The sequence below is a fragment of the Dendrobates tinctorius genome, unplaced genomic scaffold (assembly GCF_039654945.1).
Source record: "Dendrobates tinctorius isolate UK_male_01 unplaced genomic scaffold, ASM3965494v1 ptg000034l, whole genome shotgun sequence".
NCBI lineage: Eukaryota > Metazoa > Chordata > Amphibia > Anura > Dendrobatidae > Dendrobates > Dendrobates tinctorius.
In genome coordinates this window covers 9,796,913-9,823,220 of record NW_027361702.1, presented here as the reverse complement: position 1 = coordinate 9,823,220, position 26,308 = coordinate 9,796,913, and the positions used below count along the sequence as shown (strand labels likewise).

The 26,308-nt window shown below is 45.0% G+C and overlaps 1 protein-coding gene across 2 annotated transcripts in view; it reads left to right on the top strand.

Annotated features, from left to right (window-relative positions):
• CENPI (centromere protein I) overlaps nucleotides 1-3,591 on the top strand; it is a 166,645-nt gene extending 163,054 nt beyond the window's left edge. Inside the window, exons 20-22 of one of the 2 annotated variants that reach the window (XM_073573088.1) lie at nucleotides 15-248; nucleotides 1,972-2,013; nucleotides 2,901-3,591. In XM_073573088.1, coding sequence (XP_073429189.1) covers nucleotides 15-248; nucleotides 1,972-2,013; nucleotides 2,901-3,029 — 405 coding nt within the window. In that variant the 3' untranslated portion in view covers nucleotides 3,030-3,591. Of the gene's footprint in view, nucleotides 1-14; nucleotides 249-1,971; nucleotides 2,014-2,900 lie in introns of those variants that run through there. The other variant, XM_073573089.1, reaches the window with a different exon arrangement.
• Nucleotides 3,592-26,308: the final 22,717 nt, after the last annotated feature.

The window sequence follows — 26,308 nt, the reverse complement described above, 5'->3', positions numbered from 1 at the left end:
TCGCCTTTATTTAGAGTCACATGCTTGTGAATATCAGCCACCAGACGTACCACGTGTACAACCAGTACCTGACTGCCATGGTCGGGTGTCTTTGGACATCACAAGGTTATAACCAAGACACCCATCCGCAGGGTATCAAGATGGCGCGAGAGCTATTTGTACAGGCTAACATTCGCAAGTATAAGAAGGCTTTCAATATCGTCCACCACCCTGCATTAATGAGCTACTCTGTCGCCCTTCTTAGAGATGTAAGGGAGTACACAAGCACATTGCTTTACTTTCTATATTTGTCACACACAGCTAAGATGTGCGTGTATGGAGTTACCATTGATGGGCCTGGTTCTTACAGAAGATGGTGTTACCATCTGAAAGTGCTGGGATTCTGGACAGGATCTGCAAATTAAATCCATCCTCATCAGGGCCAGCTGATCTGCTTCATGATTATACAGATTACATTGTTAGATCAGTGGCACTTCCTACTCTTTTAAAGGGCATAGATATGGTATGACTTATCTACAGGATAGGTCATTAGTAGTAGATCGGTGGGGATCTAACGCCCGACCCCTCCACCAATCAGCTGATTTTTGCTCTGGCAGCTGGGCACAGTTCCATTGAAAATGTAGTAGTCACTGCCAGGTGCTGAAGCACAGCTCTTGTTCTTTTAAATAGAAACTGTGCTGCATTGGCCGCTACACTTTGAATAGAGCTGTGCTGCTCAGCCACCTTCAAAATCTTTAATTCTGGCTTCCACCAGAGCAAAAATCAGTTGATCTGTGCAGGGGCCAGCTGACCTACCTCTATCGATCTGATATTGATGGTCTGTTGTGTAGACAAGTCATCAGATGCCTATGCCCAAACAATCCTATTAATGCTCTGTGACTAATATGTGTGTCAAGATGATTGGTTAACTGCAAAAGTCTCAATTCACGCACAGTACTGTAACTGTCTGGAATGGTGAAAACAAAGAATCCTGCAGTTTAAAAGGGTATTCCTAGGATATTATTTTGCTTTAGTTAGATAGCATGAAAATAAGTTGTCAATCGATTTGCTTTTTCTATCTATTGTCATTCTAATGCATTGTGAGCTTTTATCTTTGGTAGTGTAGAGCTGGTTTCTATGAAGGGTAGCGACCACTGTCTGACACTCCAGGAGAGAAGTTAACTCCTTATATCCCAGTCACTTCTCTGCAGCCCATTAAAAGTTAGCTGCACTCCTCCCCCTCTGCTCCTGTCAAGCTGCTGTTATAAACTGTGAATAATCACAATCCACCCACTATCTGCTGCTATCAGAACAGTTCTTTTTATAATGACTCTCACTGTCCCAAACTGTGTGCTTGTTCAAATGCATAGTTATCTTTGTGATACCAGTGACGCATACAGGAGATTGTGGTCGCATGCAGGACACAAACAGTACTTGCCAGAAATTCCTGCAGCTCCTTTAATGTTGCTGTCTGTGTCCTGTGAACCTCCCAGACCAATGATGGCAGCTGAGAACTATTTAACATGAGTGTAGATGTAATTGGCTGATTCTGAACACAACCTCATCCCCTATTATAAGACAGTGTTCACACTCATGCATCCACATTACTTTAGTTTTATTTTTACCCCCCCCCCCCCCTTCTCAAAATGATTAGTTTGTTTCAAAAAGGATTTGTACATATTATCAGTGACATGAAAGGTGGAAACAGTTGTGAAATTAATTTTTTTTTTTTTATATAAATGACAACAAAAAAAACATTTTAACGGGTGTGTAGACTTATGTACACTGTATATATCAAAGTCCTTATGCGGTATGAAACTAGAAAACCTTTCTTGATGTTTAGCGGATGTTTTGTATGTTGGTATATAAAATTATTTTAATATATAGCATTATGGCATGTACAAAGGACTTTTTTTTTCTTTTCTTGGTATTTTATTTATACCATGGGCTTAAAAAACTGCATGATAACATTTATATATTGTTTCATCTTAGAGGCTGTCAGAAGAGCAAATGTTTGACCTCCATATCTTGAAGGTAAGATTTTTACTGTAAATCGTAGATGTATGTCTTCCATCAGTTTCTCCATTGCGTATATGGCTAAATACTCACAAATACGCTTTATACACATGCTGACATAGCGAGGTGGTGCTCGGAGCACTCTGATGCCACACCTTAGTGGGCAGCTACCAGACCAGCTTCCTCCAAATGCCTGCCTGGGTGCAGTCTCGTAATGCACAGTAGGTAGAAAAAAAATAAGGCGGAGGTCACCGCATCCCCAAACGTAGAGGATCCAAAGATCACAATGTATATTCTCTTTATTAAATTAAGATATACAGCGCCCAGCACTTTTTGGGGTTGTACCGTTCCCCTTCTTCAGGTGTAGAAAACTAATTATCACTAGTGCTCTGTACCTGAAGATTGGGGCAACGCGTCCCTAAAATGCGTTGATCGCTGGGTGTCCAACTGCTGGGATCCTTACCGATCGGCAGAGCATTGTACCCGTCAGGACGCAGTGGCAGTGCGTATGCTCAATCTGCCCTCCATTCATTCCCTATGGGGCTGCCCAGCGCCGTGCTTGACTTTTTCCAGCAGCTCTATAAAGAGTGAATGGAGCTGCAGTTGGGTGTACGACCTACACCACTATTTTGTAATGGGTATAAAATAAATAGATGATAACTCGTTTCACCCCTTTTATATTTATTGAAAATGTTATTACGTGAAGTTATTAATTTTAGTTATGAGAAAACGACTTGTGCACAGCTGCAAAAAATCAACTTTTCATTGATCATATTACTACTGTCCAGCAGCCATTTATCAACACAATCGTTGAAAATCTGTTGAGTATTGGCCATGGCACATTGGAGCCATGTTTTGTTTTTCGTTTCTTGACACGTGTCTTTGCATGTTTCCCTTTTTTGCAGAGCAAGTATTGGGACACTTGCATTGAATTTGTCTCCAATTGCGGGCTGACTGATTTTAAGCCTTTCATCCAGAGAAGTGTGAAACGCTTGTACTCCAAGAAGACAGAAGAGCGCTCACTTCAGTCCTAGTGGGGCGAGCGCCTCGTGTTCACACACCGCAGTATACCACCAATGTTTCCATATATCTGAGGTCCATGACAATCAATCATTTTGTTGCTGATTTTAAACCACCCAAAGAAGAAGGTGTTCCAAAAATACCCAAGTATCTAGTATTACTATGATCGCGGCACACCTTTTTCTTCGGGTGCTTTTGTATCTTCGTGCCCAAAGTGGACCAAAAAATACATATGAGTTTGGATTACAAAAATGTTGTTTTTTTTTTTTTAAAGCACGACCACTTTTGTCCACCTGTACATGTCTGTGACCTATTGCATCGCATGTAGATATTGCAAGCAACACTTCTCTTGCTGTTGTTTATGCATCGCTTTCGGCTTCCTTTTATTTTAAATAGGTTGTCTGGGTGAATTATATTATAAGAGCATGTTTATGTATCCTGTGTTCAGTTCTGTCCATATTTGACCTATTTATTACAGCAGAATAGTTGCTGTTATTTACTGGGTTTTTTTTTCATGAAAGATTACTATGTTGTTTTTTATTGTTATTAAAGAATGTTTTTAGATTAAGTTGGAAATTACCGCTTGTTTCAAAAATGATTTTGTGTGGCTGCGTTTATGTTTAATTCATTGGAAGTCATTTGAAATGACATAGTAGAAAACAAAACATATATAGATCATGCAGGACCCAACAAGACTGACAGAGAGAACGTAAAGGTGTGCAACGAAAAGCATGTGTGGATATAGCCTTATTGGTATGTCCATCGCACCAGCTCCCACAAGGCACAGCTCTCAGCATGTGAAGAGGTCTAGTCTATAGGTGAAGCTCTACATATATAAACACTTAGAGCACACGATGGTAGCAAGTACTCCCACCTCTATATACAGCTACCGTGTATATTCAGCAAGGTACCTTTTAGAATGCCAAAGGGGGAAAAAAAAGTGGAAAGTGAGCACTGTAGCAGGTCCGATGGGTGCCGCAGGTCTGGGTCCGGCGCCTCCTATGTTCGTGCGCTCCTGCACAGGCGTACTTAAAGTACTGCAGGCGCTGGGCCTCTCTGACCTTTCCCAACGCCTGTGCACTGCAGTACTTTGGTCTGTCCTCAACAGGGCAGATAAGTACCCCTGCGCAGGAGCGCGATGCCGGGGAGCGATAAAGCAACAGGAGGGTAGCATTGCAAGAAGATGGAAGATGGCGTACCCGGACCACCTCCCCGGGTGAGTATAATAAAACTTATTTTTCTTATCTTGTAGGTCGGACCGGGGGCTTTTCTACAGCATTATAGAATGCTGTATATAAGCCCTGAAAGGCAGTGGCCGTATCTTATATCGGCCAAAACTACTGACAGGTTCGCTTTAACCCCTTCACCCCTAAGCATTTTTGCATCTTCATGACCAGGACAAATTTTTCAGTTCTGACCAGTGTCACTTGATGAGATAACTCTGGTACGGTTCTACGGGTCCCACTGATTATGAAATAGTGGCAAAATATCTTCTATATAACTTACGTTTATTTGTGAAAATATCTGAAATTTGGCGAAAATTTTGAAATTTTCACAATTTTAAACCTTTTAATTCCCATGCCCAGATAATTGTGACACAAAATAGTTGTTAAAGAACATTTCCCCACATATCACCTTTTCATCTGCACAATTTTCAAACCATAATTTTTTTGTTAGGAAGTTAGAAGGGTTAAAAGTTGACCAGCAATTTCTCATTTCCAGGACGTCCCTCCTGACAGCACCATCAGGAGTTCGTCCTTCGTATTCGAGAGGTCCATCAGCCTGCTAGTAGAGCTGGAGCGACTGGGATTGAGCCCCTTCCCCCTTAGGGGGGCTCTCTGCTCACGCTGTCCATCCCTGGTCACGCTGCAGGAGTGTGCGGCCACAGGCGCCAGCATGCAGGGGAGCATTTCCTGTTTCAGAGCGATGGCACGTAAGCGTCTAGTGCCTGGCGTGCGTTCCAGCATGGACCGGACTTGCGGGATTTGTATAAAGAGCTCCAAAATCCACCTAATTAAAGGGAAGGCATTTTTTTGATGATTCAGATGCAAGACAAATGAGAGAATGCTATTTATTGCACTACCAGAGGGGAGCTGAGTTACCAGAGCATTGAGACAGCCAGCAATGGCAGGGCAAAATACTAGCTGGTCTGATACCCCTACTGAATCCCTGGTGCAAGTGAGTGATATAGACGTTTTCACACTTACTAGCCTTATGTTCTGCCTGGCATCAGTACTATATTATTATATACCTTTATCCCTTCAGGATAAGGATGTTCCTAAAAGGTCTATGGTCCCTTTGGTTTCTAAAAAGAAGGGTAAAAAATGTGCCACATGCAATATGAAGCTTCTCAACACATATGGAAAGCAAATCTATCCAGAGTGTATTGCCAAAGTGGTAAAGGAAGAACATTCCTCCTTCATGTCTGATATGAGGGCCGTCAAAAGAGAAGAGGTCCAAAATTCTGTTATGGAGTTAGTTTCCTCTCATTCCTCCCATGATACACCTATGGAAAAAAGGCCGTTATGGGAGATATGGTCAAGTTCAGAAGAACAGGAATTGTCATATTATACTGACCCTGAACAGGAGGAAGGTGAAGAGTTAATCCGAACCTTACCAGACGAGAAAAATAAATGCTTTTTCTCTTTGGAAGATACTCATACGCTCCTATAGGCGATGAGGAATACTCACAGTGGGTACTTTTGAAGGTAGAGAGGCCTGTAGTGTGAATATAAAAATGGTTATTTTGAGTCCATATTGAATGCATTCAGACCATGACAGAGCAGCATTGCTGGTCATACATTTACAGACATACAATGTTCATAGTGGCACAATCTTGAGAACTGAAAGTCTTCACCTCACAAACAGTTTAATGTTTCTCTGTTTGTTTTTGTAAAACATGAAGATTTATTTAACCTCTGTCTGTGGTAGTTTTATCTAACCCTTGTGGGCTTTTATATTCAGGGTTTGTGGCCCATCGTTTGATGTTTCCATGCTATCTCTGATTCATCTGATCTTGAAAGCTGACCACTGGACGGGGAAGGTGAAACCAGAGTTACTACATAGTGTAAATCACTATATAAGGCCAGAGAAATATGACTGTACTTAACCTTGTACAGTGGGTACGGAAAGTATTCAGACTCCTTTAAATTTTTCACTCTGTTTTATTGCAGCCATTTGGTAAATTCAAAAAAGTTATTTTTTTTTTCTCATTAGTGTACACTCTGCACCCCATCTTGACTGAAAAAAACAAATGTAGAATTTTTTGAAAATTTATTAAAAAAGAAAAACTGAAATATCATATGGTCATAAGTATTCAGGCCCTTTGCTCAGGCGCTCAATATTTATGTCACATGCTGTCGATTTTCTTGTGATCCTCCTTGAGATGGTTCTACTCCTTCATTGGAGTCCAGCTGTGTTTAATTAAACTGATAGGACTTGATTTGTAAAGGCACACAGCTCACAGTCCATGTCAGACCAAATGACATGGTTCACTATGGCTTGCCTGAGAGATGAGATTTACACATCAGATGTATTAGGGTGCTGCAAAACCAACGTGCGTAAATCCGCCATCTGCAGACTGAGCTGCTGCAATTGCCCTGTCAGAGCAGAAATTGGATCCATCATGGATCAGAGAAAATGGTAGTGGTCAGCGCTAATGTCACGACATTAGGGACTCCTTCCCTGTCCCTAAAGGGCCTGTTACACTAAGCGATATCGCTAGCAATATCGCTATAACGTCACTGGTTTTTGTGACGTTATAGCGATATTGCTAGCGATATCGCTATGTCTGATGCTTACCTCCGACCGCTCCCCCGCTGGTTATCGCTGATCGCGCGAGAACGTCCTGGACCGTTTCTCGTCGTCAGCTTCCTGCTGTGACGACGAGCGATGCGTGGACGCGGGGGGGAGGATGTAAGGATCGCCTCGTCTGACAGGTAAGTAGTGACCCCCGACCCCTGAGATGTCGCTGGTGAGATCTGCCTGTGTGGCAGCTCACTAGCGACCACTTAGCGATGTACCAGCGATCCTGACCGCGTCATATCGCTGGTCGGGATCGCTGGTACATAGCTGAGTGTGACAGTACCTTAACACTACAGGGGTGTCCTAGCTCGCCCTACTCCCCAGGATACTTCTGAAGGTGAAGATGCAGAGGCCTCCACCCTTGCCTTATCTCCTGAGTTAGCCCTCCATCTGTTCTCTTCCCTCACCCAGGGAAGAGGGGCCCTGTGTACCCTAGTACACCAACCCGACAAACAAGGGTTAACAAAACTCCAGGCATGCAAAATATTTACACATAACAGAGGAATGCACTGTGTGGAGGTAGGGGAATAAACCAAAATAGAGAAGGATAGGGAGTTACCACACATACAAACCAAGCAACAGTCACAGATACCTCCTCCAACTCTACTCATATGAATGCCTCTCCCTCCATTAGCCATGCAGCAAATGCTAGCTTTGACAAGGATTTGTAACAGAGCCCAGATTATAAAGGGGAAAGGAGTGACTAAGGCTAGTTTCACATTAGCGTTTACGGCCGCAGTGTCGGGCTGCGCACAGCCACCGTTAAGCCCCTCCCCCTGCCGCGCCTCCACCGGTAGCTCCACCTACGGACGCATGACGCTGCATGCGTCCCCTATCTTTAGCACTGGGGACACAGGCCGTGCGCAGGTATGCGTTTGGCGGCGCATGCGTCCTTTTGATGCTGCGTCGACCAAAGCCAAACGCAACAGGTTGCAATTTGGTGCGCTCGGCGCAGCGTCAAAAGGCCTTATTTCTCAGCGCTGCTAAAAAGTTTAAGTATTATTAACTGCCGCCATTACAAGGTGTATTGTCGGTAGTTAAAGAATTTAACCTCATCGGTCCACAGGACTTGTTTCCAAAATGCATCAGGTTTGTTTAGATATTCTTTTGCATACTTCTGACACTGAATTTCAAGGTGAGGATGCAGGAGAGGTTTTCTTCTGACGATTCTTCCATGAAGGCCAAATTTGTGCAGGTGTCTCTGAACAGTAGAACAATGTACCACAACTCCAGAGTCTGCTAAAGTCTTTGGCAGTCAAATGGAGGTTCTAATTTGCCTCTCCAGCAATCCTATGAGCATCTCTCACTGAAATTTTCTTTGCTCTTCCAGGCCTTACCTTGACTTCCACTGTTCCTGGTAACTGCCATTTCTTAACTACATTTCAAACTGAGGAAAGGGTAACTTGAAAACACTTTGCTACCTTTGTATAGCCTTTTCCTGCTTTGTGTGCCTCCACCATTTTCAGGGTGCTAGACAGCCTTGGAGATTTGTGTGCTTTTTTCTGCAGCATGTCAATTATTTTTGTGGATCTGCAGTGTTTCTGCACACATTGATTTACATTGTCAGGCATATCCACAGCAAAACCGCAGGTGTAAAAAGATCTGCAGATTTTCTGCGGATGTGGGTGCAAGAAACACTGCAGATTGGGAGGAGGAAGAGTGTGTGGGCAGAGACTGTGCGGAGAATGTGTGCGGGGGCCTGCATGTATGTGTGCGGGTCTGTGTGTGTGTGTGCTGGTATGTGCGTGTCTGTGTAGGCAGCCATTGTCTGATGGGACTACTCCCATCTGGCTATGAATGCTGACAGTGACAGACTTGCTGATGATGGGACAGTAGTCCCATTAGACAATGGCTGTGTTCAATTGTAAAAAGAAACAACATAGTACATACATATACAGTACATACTCAATCACCTAGTCCCCGATGCTCTCGATCTCCTGTAATAAAAATAAAATAAAACCAACCTATACATACCTTTTCGCCATAGTCCAGTTAATAACGAGTGTCCGACAACGATCTGTGTAGAACACTGACATTGGGTGATGTCAGTGTTCTACAGGGCCTCCTGCGATGCACTGACATCCGGTGGTAATCCTCCACTTTGTGTCCCTCTGCCCCCGGGAGAGAGGTGTCACATGAGTTCATTCTCTCACCAGCAACACTGTGAGAAAATTCTCATGCAGCATTGCTGAAAAGTGAAAGCCTGAGCTCAGGTAAACTCTTCAGTGATGCACTGCAGGAGCAATTATCTCCTGTCAGTGTGTCACTGGAGGCCCTGTAGAGCAGTGACATCACCAGATGTCACTGTTCTACAGGGAAGATCATCGTTGGATTACGTCGGACAGGGATTGATGGCATCTCATGGATTAGGCGTATAATAAAGATGGAAAACTGTGTTGTTTTATTTCATTAAAATACTTTTTTCTGCCTATGTGGTTTTTTTCATCCATTACCAACTATAGGATTAGTAATGGATAGGCGTCTTATTGACACCTCCCCATTACTAACCGGGCTTGATGTGACCTTACAATACAAAGGTGACATCAACCCCCTATTACCCCATATGGCACTGCTACAGGGCAGTGGGAAGAGAGAGACTAAGTGCAGGTATTGGCTCATCTTACAGATGCGCCATTTCTGGGGTGGCTGTGAGCTGGTGTTTGTAACCATGGCCCCTTCCTAGACTATGAATTTCAGCCCACAGCTGTATGCATACACTTTCTGGCTATAAAATATAGGGGTCGCCTTATTTTAATAGCCAGTAAAGGCTAAATATACAGCTGCGAGCTGATAGTCATAGCCTGGGAAGGTCCATGGGTATTACCTGCTTCCCAGGCAAAAAACAACAGTCCCCAATGGCTGGCTTTCCCTATTTGGCGCAGAAAATTGCGCGGGAGCCCACACCATTTTTATTACCCTTTCTTTTTAAATTAAACATTGTTCATTACTAAACATCGGCCTTGGTATATCTATCTATAGATAGACTAGCTGAAGAGCCTGGCGTTGCCCGGGCATAGTAACTGTGGTTAGTTACAACAAATTACAGTGCTGTGCAAATTAATTGGGACAAAGTATTTTTTTTTTTTTAAGTAAAATCATAAGTTGGTTACCAGTCAGTGATTCAAACCAGTTTTAACTGCTTTGAACAGGTGTGAGTGCTTTGTCCCAATTAATTTGCACAGCACTATATTTGATTATCCTCCATCCCATAGTCCAATGCCCATATACCCATCATACATATCCTCCATCCCATAGTCTCGTTCCCATATACCCATCATACATATCTGCCATCCCATAGTCCCGTGCCCATATACCCATCATACATATCCTCCATCACTAAGTCCATTGCCCATATACCCATCACGCATCCTCCATCCCATAGTCCCAGCCCATATACCCATCATACATATCCTTCATCCCATATTCCCGTGCCATGGTGACTGTGATGTCATAATAGCTTACAACCTTTTGTGACATCAGTCGCCATGGCAACCATTATGACATCATCGTCACCTTGGCAACCTATCATGACATTGTCACCATGGCAACCATTATGACATCATCGTCACCATGGCAACTATTATGACATCATTTTCGGCATGGCAACCTATTATAACATCATAGTCACCATGTCAACCTATTATTACATCATCGTCTCCATGGCAACCATTATGACATCATCGTTGATACACAAACATACACTCCATTTTATATATATATATATATATATATATATATATCTACAGATGGATAGATAGATCTATCTATCTATAGTATCTATCCATAGATCTGTCATCTGGCTATTACCTATCTGTGTGTGTAAAACATTATTCTTCCATGGAGTATGTAAAAGGAGAGGTTGGACAACGAAATGACATCACAATTTTTTTTTTGTTAAATAATATATCTTTATTTAACTGACAAAAACGCATACAAATCCACATTAAAAAAACGCATGAAAATCTGGATCAAATCCACGTGGATGTTTACCTGTGTTTTCTGCCAAGAAATGCAGAATCTGCGCAGAAAATTCCACATGCAAATCCGCAACGTGTACACATACCCTTAATCTATGTGAAATTAGGAATTGTTGTGCACATGCTGCAGAAAAATCTGCGCAGATTTGCAGCGTTTTTTTCCCACAGCATGTCAATTCTTTTTGCGGATCTGCAGCGTTTCTGCACCCATTGACTTCCATTGTCAGGCATATTCGCAGTAAAACCGCAGGTGTAAAAAGAGCTGCGGATTTACTGAGGATGTGGGTGCGAGAAACGCAGATAGGAAGGAGGAAGAGTGTGTGGGCGGAGAATGTGTGTGGGGGTCTGCTTGTCTGTGTGTGTCTCTGTGTGTGTGCGTGTGTCCCTGTGTGTGTGCTGGTGTGTGCGTGTCTGTGTAGGCAGCCATTGTCTGATGGGACTATTGCACCCATCTGGCTATGAATGCTGTCACATATAACAGTGACAGCATTGCCGATGATGGGAATGTAGTACCATCAGACAATGGCTGTGTTCAATTGTAAAAAACAAAACAGGCAGTACAAACATACACATACAGTACATACAACATAACATACAGTACGTACTCCCCAATCACCTAGTTCCCGATGCCCTCGATCTCCTGTAATAAAAATAAAATAATAAATCAACTTATACATTACCTTTCCGCCGTAGTCCAGTTACTAACGAGTGTCCCACAACGATCTCCTGTGTAGAACACTGACATTGGGCGATGTCAGTGTTCTACAGGGCCTCCCGCGATGCCCTGACAGGCGGAAGTAATCCTCCGCGGTGTATCCCTCCACCGCCAGGAAAGAAGTCACCTGAGTTCATTCTCTCACCGTCAACGCTGTGTGAGAAAATTCTCACTCAGCATTGCCGTTAAGTGAGAGCCTGAACTCAGCCATTATCTCCTGTCAGTGTGTCACTGGAGGCCCTGTAGAGCAGTGACATCACCAGATGTCACTGCTCTATAGGTGACATCGTTGTGGGACACTCGTTATTAATTGGATTACTTCGGACAGGGAGTATGTGTTTTTGGAAGGAGATTGATGGCACCGCAGCACCGCATGGATAAGATGTATAATAAAGTTGGAAAACTGTGTGGTGTTTTATTTCATTAAAATACTTTTTTTCTGCCTGTGTGTTTTTTTTTGACCCATTAACAACTATAGGATCTTATTCACACCTCTCCATTACTACTGGGCTTCATGTGACCTTACAATACAAACGTGACATCAACCCCCTATTACCCCATATGCCACCACTAGAGGGCAGTGGGAAGAGAGAGGCTTAGTTCCAGAATTGGTGCATCTTAAAAATGCAAGATTTCTGGGGCAGCTGTGAGCTGGTGTTTATAGCCGGGGGAGGGCAATATCCGTGGCCCCTTCCTAGGCTATGAATATCAGCCTACAGCTGTCTGCATAGCCTTTCTGACAATTATAGGGGGACCTCACAATTTTTTTTTCGGGGTCCCCCTATTTTAATAGCCAGTAAAGGCTAAACATACTGCTGCAGGCTGATATTCATAGCCTGGGAAGATCCATGGGTATTACCCGCTTCCCAGGCTATACACATCAACCCCCAGTCGCTGGCTTTCCCTGTGTGGCGCAGAAAATTGCACGGGAGCCCACACCATTTTTTTCCCTTTTTTTTTTTTTTAAATTAAACATTGTTCATTACTAAACATTGGCCTTGGAATTATGTATCTATCTATAGATAGATATGTATATGGATAGATATATCTATGGATAGGTCTATCTATCATCTGTCTATTATCTTTCTCTCTATCTATAAATCTGTGTGTGTAGGATTCGGCCAGGATGGTAGTCATGGCAGAGGACACCAGGGCCTTGGTGTCCTGGCCTCCTCCCACAGAAAAATTGTCAGCTTCTGCCAGCGTACCTGTTTGGAGTCCTGGTGTCACGAGGCAGTTGCGGGGAAACAGGAGACCTGGGACCTGGACCCCTAAACTGCCACTCAGGCTAAGGGGGTGCCCTGACTTTCCTTAATTTGGGGGTACACTTAATGGTAGTGAGACTAAAGTCCCCGACCTGTCCCTATCTCCTGTTTAGCCCTGAGATAAACCCCAACCCCCTCCCCAGGAAAGGAGACGGGGAATAAAGTAAACCACCAAAACCCAAGGAAAAGGCAATACACCTTCGGGTTAAATAAAGTAAAAGACTAGACTTTCCTGTCCTGGAGCATTGCAGCAGAGCAAGCTGAGTTAGCCACTTGAAAGCAGGATACAACTAGCACCACAGAACTCTGTCAGCTCCTGAACTCCAGCTTGGTTGGTTTCCAAAGAGGAACAATATCACCAATAGTGAGTGCAGCACCTGTTGACCCTTTATAGGAAGGAGGGAGTGGTCACACCTGCTGACTGATTAAACATGTAGCAACACCAGTGGCCACCGGGCAAAAACCCATATTAACCCCTGAGGGCCAGAAAGGAAAAAGGTTTATATAAGAGAGTCCAGACTCTGACAGATCCAAAAATAGATCGTGACAGTACCCCTCCTTCAATGAGGGGCCTCTGGACCCTCAACACTGCACATCACCAGAAAAACACCTACGGTGAGGACGTCTAGGTCCACCAGAGTTCACCTCAGCGACCACCTGACTCTCTGGTTCATGGCAGACGTTGGCTGATGGAGGTGGCAACGTATGCTCCGGAGGCGCCACGACAATTGTGGATCCACCCCATCACAGCCAAGAGAATGACGCGTGGGGTCTATTCTACACTCTGCATGGACCTTAGACGAAACCCGGATACATTTTTTGGATATGTTCGGATGAAAATGGAGAATTTTGATTACTTGGTGAAGCGCATTGCACACCTCATAAGAAAATCGGACACCTATTGCCGCCTCTGTTTCACCCGCAGAGCGTCTGATGGTGACTTTAAGGTAACCCACATTTATTGGATATGCTCGCATCAGAGCACACTTTCACTGCAATCTTGTTGGTGGTAGTTTGCAGCTCCAAGTGTTATAGCTGACTTTTGGTATGTAATACTGTGATTTTAACCTAATTGTTTTTTAATTCCCCACAGATTTCTTGCAACTGGAGAATCCCTTTCGTCACTGCATTTCCAGTACAGACTCGGGATTTCCACCATATCTGGAATAGTGAAGTACACATGCCGTGCACTCTGGGACTCCTTAGCTGAAGAGTTTTTACCAGAGCCCACAACAGAGAGGTGGATTGAAATTTCAGAAAAGTTTCAACAGATATGTCAGTTTCCTAACTGCTTGGGTGATGTGGACGGGAAACATATCCGCATTGTAAAGCCAGCTGGATCGGGATCGGAATATTTCAATTACAAGAAATATTTTTCAATTGTCCTCATGGCCATCGCTGACGCGGAATACAAATTTATTGCTGTTGATATTGGGGCCTATGGCCGCTCCAATGACACTCAAGTTTTCAAACTGTCTGCCATGGGGCGTAAACTGTATGGAAACACCTTCCAGTTCCCACCCCCTAGACCGCTGCCGCAAACATTTGGCCCACCTATGCCATTTGTCTGTGTAGGGGATGAAGCCTTCCAGCTGTCAGAACACCTTTTGAAACCGTACGGTAGCAGAGGATTGTCAAGAACAAAACGCATTTTTAATTACCGCCTCACAAGAGCAAGAAGAATGGTTGAATGTACCTTTGGTATTCTGACAGCCAAATGGCGGGTCCTATTGACTGCGATCAACCTCAAGACAGAAACTGTGGACGAGGTGATCAAAGCTTGCATGGTACTCCACAATTTTGTTATCTGCAAGGAACCCACTTCCATTGAGGACACCTCTGAAGAAACCACCTTGCAAGATTACCATGACATTACCACTAGAAGTTCTGTGACGGTTTCAGTAATGAGGGACAATTTTGCACTATACTTTATGTCACCTCAAGGCAGACTACACTGGCAGGATGACAGAGTGTGAAAGATTTGTGCACTAACCAAACTTGTGTACCTTCTGTACCAACAGTATATACCTTTGCCAACCAAAGTTGGCTATCTTGTCATGGTCTTACTATTTTTACCTTTAGGCCACAGGTGTGTACCTGGTTGTGTTTTATGCAAAGTATTTCACCTTTTAACAAAAGTTGTGTACATTGTTAGGAAATCACCAACAATAAACACAACTTTTTAGGTGAAATACTTTGCTTCAAACACAACCAGGAACACAACTGTGGCAAAAAAATAAAATTTACCCAGTTATATACCTGGTTTTGAATACCCTTTTACCTTTGAAATACCCTGTATTTAACCTTTTTTTTAAACATAGTTCGCCGCAGAAAGAAATAACAGACAACCATTGTGAAACGATAATTTAACTTTTATTTAAAATATTTTTTTTTTGTAAAATGTTTTTAAAGTGCAAAAAACTTTTTTAATAAAGGTTTTAAACCAAATGGGCATTTTTATTAAAAAACACACATTACAAATCTGTGTAGTGTGGGGTGGAAATACTGCTGGAGGGGCTGCTGGACACTTCGACACTAGGAGTGTGGAGAGAGGACTGGGATCGTGGTGGGGAAGGAACAGTTAGAGGTGAAGGTGTGGAAAAAGCTACAGAATGGGTGGACATGTGGGAGGCAGAAGAGGTGGTGGGCGGTGGAGTGGAGGGTTGGGCAGGGACTGTTGGAGCAGATGATGTTGATGGAAAGTTGTATGGGAAAGGAGTTTGGTACGGGGCAGGTTGCTGGAAGTGGGGAGGTTGCTGGTACTGGGGAGGTTGCTGGTACTGGGGAGGTTGATGGTATGTAATAGGAGGGGGAGGATGGAAAGTGGCTGGAGGGGGTGCAGGTGGAGGAACTACTGGGGTGGGAGGAGGAGGTTGGGAGGTAACGTGCTGTAGAGCACCGTGGCACGAATGCATTACATCCATCTGCTGGGTAGGAGAGAGCGTTGCCAAGCGCTCCACAACAGACCTGAAAAAGGTGTGGTTTGGCGAAGATCTTGCTTCTGAATGCATGGTTTGCAGAAGTGTCTTCACCTCCAGAATGCTGGAGTTGATCTGCTGAAAGCCTGCGGAGATTTTCTCTGACAAGACTTTTAGACAGTTCTGGAAAGATGCATTCAGATGCAAGAACTCTGGCGCATAAGTCTTTTCCTGACCCCTCTGCCGCTGCCGCGCAGTACCCGCAGGTGTACTAGAGGTGGCAGGGGCAGAAGGGTGGGGTAAAGGGAAAGCGATCTCCTCACCAGCAGCTTCATGTAATGTAGGCGGCCACGATGCTCCTGTGCTGGTGGATGGGACAGATGGGTCGAATGTGTGGGAAGGTGCAGATGTACCGGGGCGGTCGAAGTGTTCCTCGGTGCCGGTCTCCTCAGGGATCGCCTCAGAAGGGTCCAATCGTGCAGGCTCCCGAGTGCTGCTCACCGTGCTGTGGAATAAAGAGAAAAAAAAACAATTAAAATAGTGACATGGCATGGCCTTGGCTGAAAAAAAATGGTTACATCTAAACATTTTTTTTTCACATGTGGTGTGTAATATTTACCTTCTGGTGACCATTGTATCCCGGAGGAACGACAGGGCTCGTGCGTACTTGTACTTGCTCCTGCGTCCTCCAGATCCACTCGGGGCCCGCATCTCTTTATTGAACTCCTTCTTGAAACGATCCCTCACAGACCGCCACCGCTTCACAATTCTGTCCCCTGAAACGAGAAAGGACAAAGTGGTTAGTATACAACATCAGTGTTTCCCAAACTCCAGTCCTCATGGTCCCCAGGGGTCATGTTTTCAGGACACATGATCCGTGGGGACCACGAGGACTGGAGTTCGGGAAACACTGGTTTACATCAAGCAACCGGTACTGTATATACTTACGCTCTTTAATCTGGGCCCGAGCATCGAGGTCCTCCCTGCGGGCCACAAGGAGCGAACAGATTTCCTCCCAGAGTCGTCGGGTAACGATCAGGTCAGCATGGCGGCGGTCAGCCATATTCCATAGCGGCTCCCTTTCTCTGACGAGATCGATGAGGTGGTCCACATCTATTCCTCCATCCTCACCGTCTGAGTCGGGAGCACGCTGTGAAGGCTGTTAAAGTAAAAGAGAAAAATAGCAAAATTAGTCACCACACTTAAGACATGAAATAAAAAGTGTACCAAAATTTCACTTAAATATTATACTTACACGCTGGTGACCGCCGCGTTGCTGTCGCCGACGACCCTGGTAGGCACTGCGAGGACCTCTTGGCCGAGCACCAGATTGGGAAGACTAGAGAAGAAAAGAAAAAAAATTATGTGTTTGGATGTAGGCATTTGTTTGCTGTGTGTGGTCTGCAGAACATTGTTTTCTATGTGTTGTGTGTAGTGTGATGTTGTGTTTCTGCATTTGATGCAAAAAACTTACCAATTGTGAGCCCACTACAGGTGTCTGTCCACCCCTTCCTTCTTCTTCTGGGAGCTCCTCTTCAGCTTGTGAATCCTGTTTTGAAATAAAAGGCAATGAATAGACATATATTCCAGAGATGATGGATTTTGGAAATAAAAACTTACCGTCAAACGCTGACGATGCGAGGGAGGGCTCCCAGAAGAAGATGTGCTGTCCTCTTGCTGGCCAGACTCCATGGCTGTGGGTGGTGCTGTTGCTGCTGCCAGTGCTGCCACTGCTGCTGAATCTCTTGGGCGGCTGTTGAATAAAGAGAAACAAAGGGCCAATGAATATCTTGATATTCCATGGCCCTAGTTTTGAGGAATGGGGGATTTGATAATTACCTTCTCTCATCTGCTGCTGGACTCCCCTCCCGTTGTTCAGCATGCTGCTCCATTTGGGGTGGTGGTGGTGGTGCTGCAGTGGTCTCCTGCCTTCTCCTGCGCCTGGTTGCTGTCTTGGGTGGCATGTTGGGTGTGGCTGAGGGTCCCACTGTCATGCTTTTATATATGTGGCTTGTGGGCAGAGCTACTGAGCATGCTCAGACCCAAAAAAACGGATCCGGCCACTCATAGGCTTTCATTGTGTGAAAAAGCCTGATACGCCGGATCCGGCGTGTCCGGCTTTTTCGCCGGAGACAAAAAACGTTACAGTTGCCGTTTTTTCCAGATGCCGGATTGCGACACGTTGCCGGATCCGGCGAAAAACGGATGAAACGCATGGCCATCCGGCCCGATCCGGCACTAATGCAATTCAATGGGGGGGGGAACCGGATCCGGCATTGCATTTCGCCGGATCCGGTTTTTGTCAAAAGTGCCGGATCACGCCTGACGGCGAAAACCTGATGTGTGAAAGAGGCCTTAGGGGTTTGGCTAGCGTCCTACACCTCAGGCCATGGGTCCGGACAAAGTGAGCATCGACCAGATTGACTCCTGCTCCACTGTCCACAAGCACCGGTAAACCCTCAGTCTCCCCGCCAAGCACCAACTCTGCAGTTAGGTTACACTGAGGGAAAGAAATGGAGGCAATATACACTCCCTGGTCGCCTCCCTCCACATGACCAGGGGGACGCGGCTTCTTATCTGGTACAGAAGATTTGGGGCGCATTGGGCAGACTCCGATGAAATGACCAGTCTGCCCACAGTAAAAACATGCCCCCCCACCACGGCGAACTACCACCTGCATGGGTTCATCCATCAGGTCTGGTGTGTCCTCCATAGCAAGGACTACAGGGGGCACATTTGGTGTATGCCTCTCCCTGAGGCGTCTATCCACCCAGATGGCAAGGGACATGGCGGCCTCCAACGACCTGGGGCGGCGTACTGCATCAGAGTATCCTGCAACTTTGTGGACAGACCCTGCATAAAATGACTCCTAAGGGCAGGGTCATTCCACTGTGTGTCAGTGGCCCACCTCCTAAACTCTGAGCAGTACTCCTCAGCAGGCCGGCCCCCCTGCTTGATCTTATGGAGTCGGGTTTCCGCCAGGGAGACGCCATCAGGATCTCCATACACCAGCGCTCATGCCTGTGACGAAAGCAAGCTGCTGCCAACAATATGTGATGAACGACAGCACCCTGTGCCACCAATATGTCACGATCCCACCACTGCCACCAATATGTGACGACAGCACGCCGCTGCCACCAAATTGTGACGAATATGTCACGATCCCACCACTGACACAGGTATGTCAGCGGACGGAGGGATGCGATGCACTGCCAGCACACGGCTATCACAGGCACAGTGGGGGCTTATCTTAGTTATCCCGCCACTGGTACCATGTAACAAAAATATACAGCAGGCTAATCTCGCTCTAACAATTTATCGCAGGGGGGTATTTTGGATACCCCACCACTGCTAACAACCTTCCAAGAACTGCGGGGATTTATATATATATCACACTTTTTCTGTTCCACTTTGGAACTCGCAGCTCTCCGGCGCCCCCCTTACCCTCAGGTCAGTCAGGGAACTGCACCTAAGATATTTAGTCGCCGGACGGGCTGCTTGTTGTGCACGGGCAATTAGGCTACTGCAGTGAGGGAATTATCAATGCTTTGGGCCTCAGCCTCTCATTCAGCAACTAGCCTAACCAACCGCACACACCATGCTGCCACCAGCCACGATTCACTTAATCAAACAATTAATTAATAGAGTCCGTGGCAAACCCCCAAATTAGTAGCAATTATCTAAAAAAGGCGCATAGTTCCTTTCTTAGAGCATGGAGACAAACTGATAATTATATCATTTATTCCCAAAATGCGGGCAGTGATTACAGATAAAAGTTGTTACAAAGTTGAGACGCTAAATATGTACAATGCAAATATAACATAACAGGGATGAAAGCAGAAAGTACACTTACACGTGCTTAGTTGGTATTAGGCAGACCATGTGGCTGGGGGATGGGCCGCAACCAGACATCCCAAGACATCGGCAGATCTTTCTAGCAGGGCATCTGCAGCTCAAAACTGAAGCACTGTATGGGAGGAGTACCTTATAGCCCAGGGTCTGTGACCTCACGAAGGGGGCGATCTGGTGAGGTCCAACCCCTCTACTCTCCAAGTTGAAATTTTACAAAAAACTTATAATATCCATATCTTAACGAGGGAGGCTCGTATAAACTCACCAAGGGTATCATTGTTTATAGAATACAATAAAACAACATCAAGCATGCCGTAATTAGGACACTCCGTTTGGGAGCAATCCATATCTCAGGTTCTGGAGGTCCGAAAACTTCGCAAGAGCACCGTAGCGAAGTTGGGTCCACTCAGATCACAGAAATGTAATTATTATATCTCTGGCACGAACGGGTGCATGCTAGGCTTCTTTTAATATTTCCTATACCTTTATTCAGCTTCTTGGCCAGGACAAAGGAATCCTTTAGCTTAACTAATTAACATTCCTTTCTCAGCAGGAAATGGACGATGTCCTGTTACCCAAATGCAGGCAGAGAGCTGTATTTGGAGGAAGGGAGAAACAAAAGGAGGGGGGATGGGGGATGCTGCAGCTATGCGACAAGATTTTCTCATCAGAGTGAAATGGGAGATTTCTAGCATGCTACAGAAAACATCTTACTTTACAGACATTTTATATTACAATGCCGCAAAAAACTCATCCACTGATCATAAAGATGGTTTATCGACCAGCAGGGAGAAGGCCTAGGATTGAGGATCACCCTTAAGAAGGGACAAAATGATTCCTACCCGTTGTTCCTCACTCCCTGATAAACAAGGACGGAGCCTGAAGTATAACTTACAGGCCTCCTGAAAAAACAAAAACTTATTTCTCCCTCCAGAAAACCTGTCAAGGAGAGATATTTTGTGTTCTGGCTGAGCCTGCACCTGTACCAAAGCCCCAAACTCCACCAACTGCTTCAGCTGTGTAGGGGAAGCAGACTGACCTATGGACCTGTCTGCAGCAGGAAGGGTTAATGTGCAATATGTCGGACATGGACTGTTGTATGTGAAGGTGGGGAACAGCTAGACAGAAGAGAAGGATATTGTAGTACAGGGTTTTTGCCATTAGGGAGAGACCAACGACAGCAGAAATGGAGGAAGGTGTAGTACTGCAGTTTGGCCACAAGATGGGAGCAGTGAGAGCCGGGCTTAACAGCAGCTTATGGCTGCAAAACCGCAAAGTCATGGGGGGTGGGGTTACAGGAGCTCTAGAGGGGAATTCCCAGGGAGGGGATATATAAATAGGGGAAGAGAGTTCCAGAAGGTCAGTCTGGGAAGAGGAGCTCAGGAGAGGAAAAGACCAAAGGGAGAAGTGGACAGAGAAGGAGCTCCGGAAGGAAATGACAACAGAGACGGTCAGGGGGGTGGCCCTGATGGGAGAAGCCGCAGACAGAGAGAGCCTGGGGTACCACAAGATGGACAGACTCGGACGGGTGAAGTGCTGTGGTGGTAGGCCTAGGGCAGCCACAGTGAAAGAGCCGCGAGGGACATCATACAGGAAGACAGAAGGAAGTGAAAGGTACCCGGGCCTGTGTGCAGAGTCGAGCAGCTGCTGTGTGGTGCTGCGGGTCGTCGAGAGGACGGCCAATAAAGAGGACCTATTGGACGCACTTCAGTCTCTGTCTCAGTCTGCTCGCGGCGGTAAGAGGACCACCCCCCCAGTCGGCCTACCTACCTACAGCTGCTGCACCACCTCACCACACAGCACCCTAAGCTCATCAGTGAGGGACTGAAGCAGTGTGGCAAAGGCCTGCATTTGGGCCTTGGCTCACCAGAAAAAAAAAGTGTGGGTTGGTGATAATGTAACATAGTAACATAGTTATTAAGGTTGAAGGGAGACTTTAAGTCCATCTAGTTCAACCCATATCCTATCCTAACTTGCCCAATGTCACGGGGCAGTTGCAGGGAAACGGGAGACGTGGAACTTGGGCCCCTGAACCGCCCCTCAGGCTAAGGGGGTGCCCTGACTTTCCTTAACTTGGGGGTACACTTAATGGTAGTGAGGCCCAAGTCCCCGACCTGTCCCTATCTCCTATTTAGCCCTGAGCTAAACCCCAATCCCCTCCCCAGGAGGTGAGACAGGGAATAAAGTATACTGTACCAAAACCCAAGGAAAAGGCAATACAGACACCTTGGGGTTAAATAAAGTAAAAGACTAGACTTGGCTTGCTCTGCTGAAATGATCCAGGACAGCAGTTAGCCACTTGAAAACAGGATACAACTGTAGCACCACAGAACTCTGTCGGCTCCTGAACTCCAGTTTGGTTGGTTTCCAAAGAGGAACAATATCACCTACAGTGAGTGCAGCACCTGATGACCCTTTATAGGAAGGAGGGAGTGGTCACACCTGCTGACTGATTAAACATGTAGTAACACCAATGGCCACCGGGGGCAAAAACCCATATTAACCTCCGAGGGCCAGAAAGGAAAAAGGTTTATATAAGAGAGTCCAGACTCTGACAGATCCAAAAATGGATCGTGACACCTGGTTCACCGTCAGGGATTCCACTGCGGTGCAGCACAGCTCCTGTACACTCAGTTTTGGTGCATAGGGTGGAAACAACGGACACAGATACCGGTTCAGATGCCAAACAAACGATTTTACTTTTCTCTTCAACGGTCCCAGACATATCAGTAGCATTACAGTGCACACAGCATTCCTCCTGCACTTTTCCTTTTCTTTGTCCTCACGCACATCAAGGGGTAGTAGCGCCCTAGGCGGTACCGCAGCATCACTTCTATAGAACCTCAAGACATAGGGGATCCGTTCATCCGTTTCACCCCAGTCTTACAAGCTTCAGCTCTATTTAAGATCTGCCACATTGTGAATATCCTGCGCCCTCCTGCACGACTCTTGAAAAAGGTAATTCTCTCCTTCTCTTGCTGCTGTGAAACACCATAACTTGCGGGTTGCTTTGCTCATCCAGCACCGGTCTGACTGTGCCCGTGTACTTTTCTTCTAAAAGAATGTTGCGTCACTGCTATGGCGTCCTGGACCTAGAGCCCTTCTGGACACTTCGGGCGTGCTCAACCTTCTAAACTGTTCCTATATCTTACACTCTCTTATCCCATAGCAGCTTCTCCTATTATTAACCCTCTATGAACTTCCTACAAGATATACCTACAAGGTCCACTAGTATTCCTCCATCTAGTGGCCCACAACAGAACTACACTTACCCGTATTTATATGAAATATATACTAAAAGTGCCCTCCTATAATGTCCCCAAAGGAGGCACTAGCTTACCCTAATATGTACATAAATATGCAAAGCATAATATATATTACAATCTTTACAGCATGGTAACACATATATAATGTGGCAGTACCAATAAGACAGGCAGTAATACACATACTCATGTAGCAGCACCGCTAGCATTTAACACATCTGGAATTTACATATTTACACTAGGACTACTTAAAGGGAGGTGGCATTAAAGGGTATCTTCCTTCAATCCCCTTCATGTGTAAAACATTCTTCAATGGAGTATGTAAAAAAGAGGTTGGACAAAGAAATGACATCACAATTTTTTTTGTTAAATAATATATCTTTATTTAGCTGACAAAGATGCATACAAATCCGCATTAAAAAATGCATGAAAAGTTGCATCAAATCCACATAAAAATTGCATCAAAAACGCATCAAATCCGGGTGGATTTTTATCTGCGTTTTCTGCCAAGAGATGCAGAATCTGCGCAGAAAATTCCACAGGCAAATCTGCAACGTGTGCACATGTGAATTGCTGGCTTTTCAAAGGACACTGGTTCGTATAAGTCTGACAGCACTCGCATGGTGCGAGTGCTGTCAGATTTTTACACGCGCCCATTGACTTGCATTGGCGATTTTCTAGGGAAAATCGCAGCAAATTGCAGCATGCTGCGATTTCTTTCTCAGTCCGATTTTGAATGGGAAAAAAATCGCAAGGGAGATGTCACCCATTAATTAACATTGGTCAGAGTGTAATCTGATTTTTAATCGGATTACAGTCATGGCCAAAAGTTTTGAGAATGACAGAAATATTAATTTTTACAAAGTCTACTGCTTCATTTTTTCTAATGGCAATTTGCATATACTCCAGAATGTTATAAAGAGTGATCAGCTTAACAGCAATTACTTGCAAAGTCAATATTTGCCTAGAAAATGAACTTTATCCCCCAAAACACATTTCAACATCATTGCAGCCCAGCCTTAAAAGGACCAGCTAACTTCGTTTCAGTGATTGCTCCATTAACACAGGTGTGGGTGTTGATGAGGACAGGGCTGGAGATCAATCTGTCATGATTAAGTAAGAATGACACCACTGGACACTTTAAAAGGAGGCTGGTGCTTGGCATCATTGTTTCTCTTCTGTTAACCATGGTTATCTCTAAAGAAACACGTGCAGTCATCATTGCACTGCACAAAAATGGCCTAACAGGGAAGAGTATCGCAGCTAGAAAGATTACACCTCAGTCAATAATCTATCGCATCATCAAGAACTTCAAGGAGAGAGGTTCCCTTGTTGCCAAAGAGGCTCCAGGGTGCCCAAGAAAGACCAGCAAGCGCCAGGACCGTCTCTTAAAAGTGTTTCAGCTGCGGGATCGGGCTACCAGCAGTGCAGAGCTTGCTCAGGAATGGCAGCAGGCAGGTGTGAGTGCATCTGCACGCACTGTGAGGTGGAGACTCTTGGAGCAAGGCCTGGTCTCAAGGAGGGCAGCAAAGAAGCCACTTCTCTCCTGGAAAAACATCATGGACAAACTGATATTCTGCAAGAGGTACAGGGAGTGGACTGCTGAGGACTGGGGTAAAGTCATTTTCTCTGATGAATCCCCTTTTCGATTGTTTGGGACATCTGGAAAACGGCTTATTCGGAGAAGACCAGGTGAGCGCTACCACCAGTCTTGTCTCATGCCAACTGTCAAGCATCCTGAAACCATTCATGTGTGGGGTTGCTTCTCAGCCAAGGGAATGGGCTCTCTCTCAGTCTTGCCTAAAAACACAGCCATGAATAAAGAATGGTACCAGAATGTCCTCCAAGAGCAACTTCTCCCAACCATCCAAGAGCAGTTTGGCGATCAACAATGCCTTTTTCAACATGATGGAGCACCTTGCCATAAAGCAAAGGTGATAACTAAATGGCTCAGGGAACAAAACATAGAGATTTTGGGACCATGGCCTGGAAACTCCCCAAATCTTAATCCCATTGAGAACTTGTGGTCAATCATCAAGAGACGGGTGGACAATTGAGAGCATGCCAGGGAGAATTGCTGAGGTCCTGAAGAAGAAGGGTCAACACTGCAAATATTGACTTGCTGCATTAACTCATTCTAACTGTCAATATAACCTTTTGTTACTCATAATATGATTGCAATTATATTTCTGTATGTGATAAAAACATCTGACAAACACACATAAAAACCAGAGGGCAGCAGATCATGTGAAAATATAATATTTGTGTAATTCTCTAAACTTTTGGCCATGACTGTACACTCATCCGATTTTCGCACCAGTGAGAATGAGCCATCCTTCTGTATTTATCACCCACTTATGGGTTTGGCTAGAAATACTGATGTCAAATACTAACCAAATACTGACCATGTGAACGTGGCCTTATTGTAATGATGAACATGTGACCATCGATTTATGAGCCCCATGGCGGCCATGTGGTATGCCGCTATGGATGGTACGCCCCTGCATCCTGGTGCTGTCTGATTTTATCAAGGACTTGCAGACAAGCATTGGCAAGTGATCCTTCACTCTGATCAAAATAGGACCTGTCTCTGTGATTTTGTGCAGAGCACTCGGTACACAAGAATACACGGACATGTGAACAGCTACACAGACTAGAGTACATACAACTTCTATCCGGAAAAACCACATGACTCGTACGTGCAAAACTAATGTCTGAATGAGCGCTCCCAAGCAGTGCTGGAAAAAGAACAGCTTAGAGCAGGGGTCTCAGACTCAGCTGGGTATATGGGCTGCACATAGAAAAAAATGAATTTGAAGGGCCACATTCTTTGTGGGACAAGATGACATTTTTAGTGATATATTTTTTTCCTGTACACCTTTTGATCATTTTTTTTAACATTTTTAGCAAGTTCTATATGCTATTCTTGTAAATGGCATTTATCGTATGGGTTATGGCAGTTTTATAGCTTGGGTCTTACAAATGCAGCCATAAAAAATGTTCATTTTTTTGTTTTCTTTAGTTTAAACTTAAACAACAATTTTAGTGCCAACATTTTTTCCTTTTTTTTAATTCTTACCATTTGTTTCCATTTATTTTTGTGTTGCCTAATTGGCTCCATACAGTAATATTGACTCCATCCTTGTCCTCTTGCAGTAATGTCCCCCATCCTGGTCCTCAACTTGTAGTAATGTTCCCCATCATGGTCCTCATTTTGTGGTAAAGACCCCCATCCTGGTCCTCATCTTGTAGTAATGTCCCCATCCTGGTGCTCGCCTTGTAGTAATGTCCCCATAAAAAATGAAGTAAATGTTCCAGCTCCTCTGAATATAAAAATTTCTTCTTTATTCCAAATAAATTAAAAACATAGAAAGCTCCTCGGACATCACAATGTTGCACTGGAAGACAAGCGACGCTTTTCGACCGCTGCCGCGGTCTTTATCAAAGCCCCCATACTGGTCCTCGTCTTGTAGTAATATCCCCATCCTGGTCCCCATTT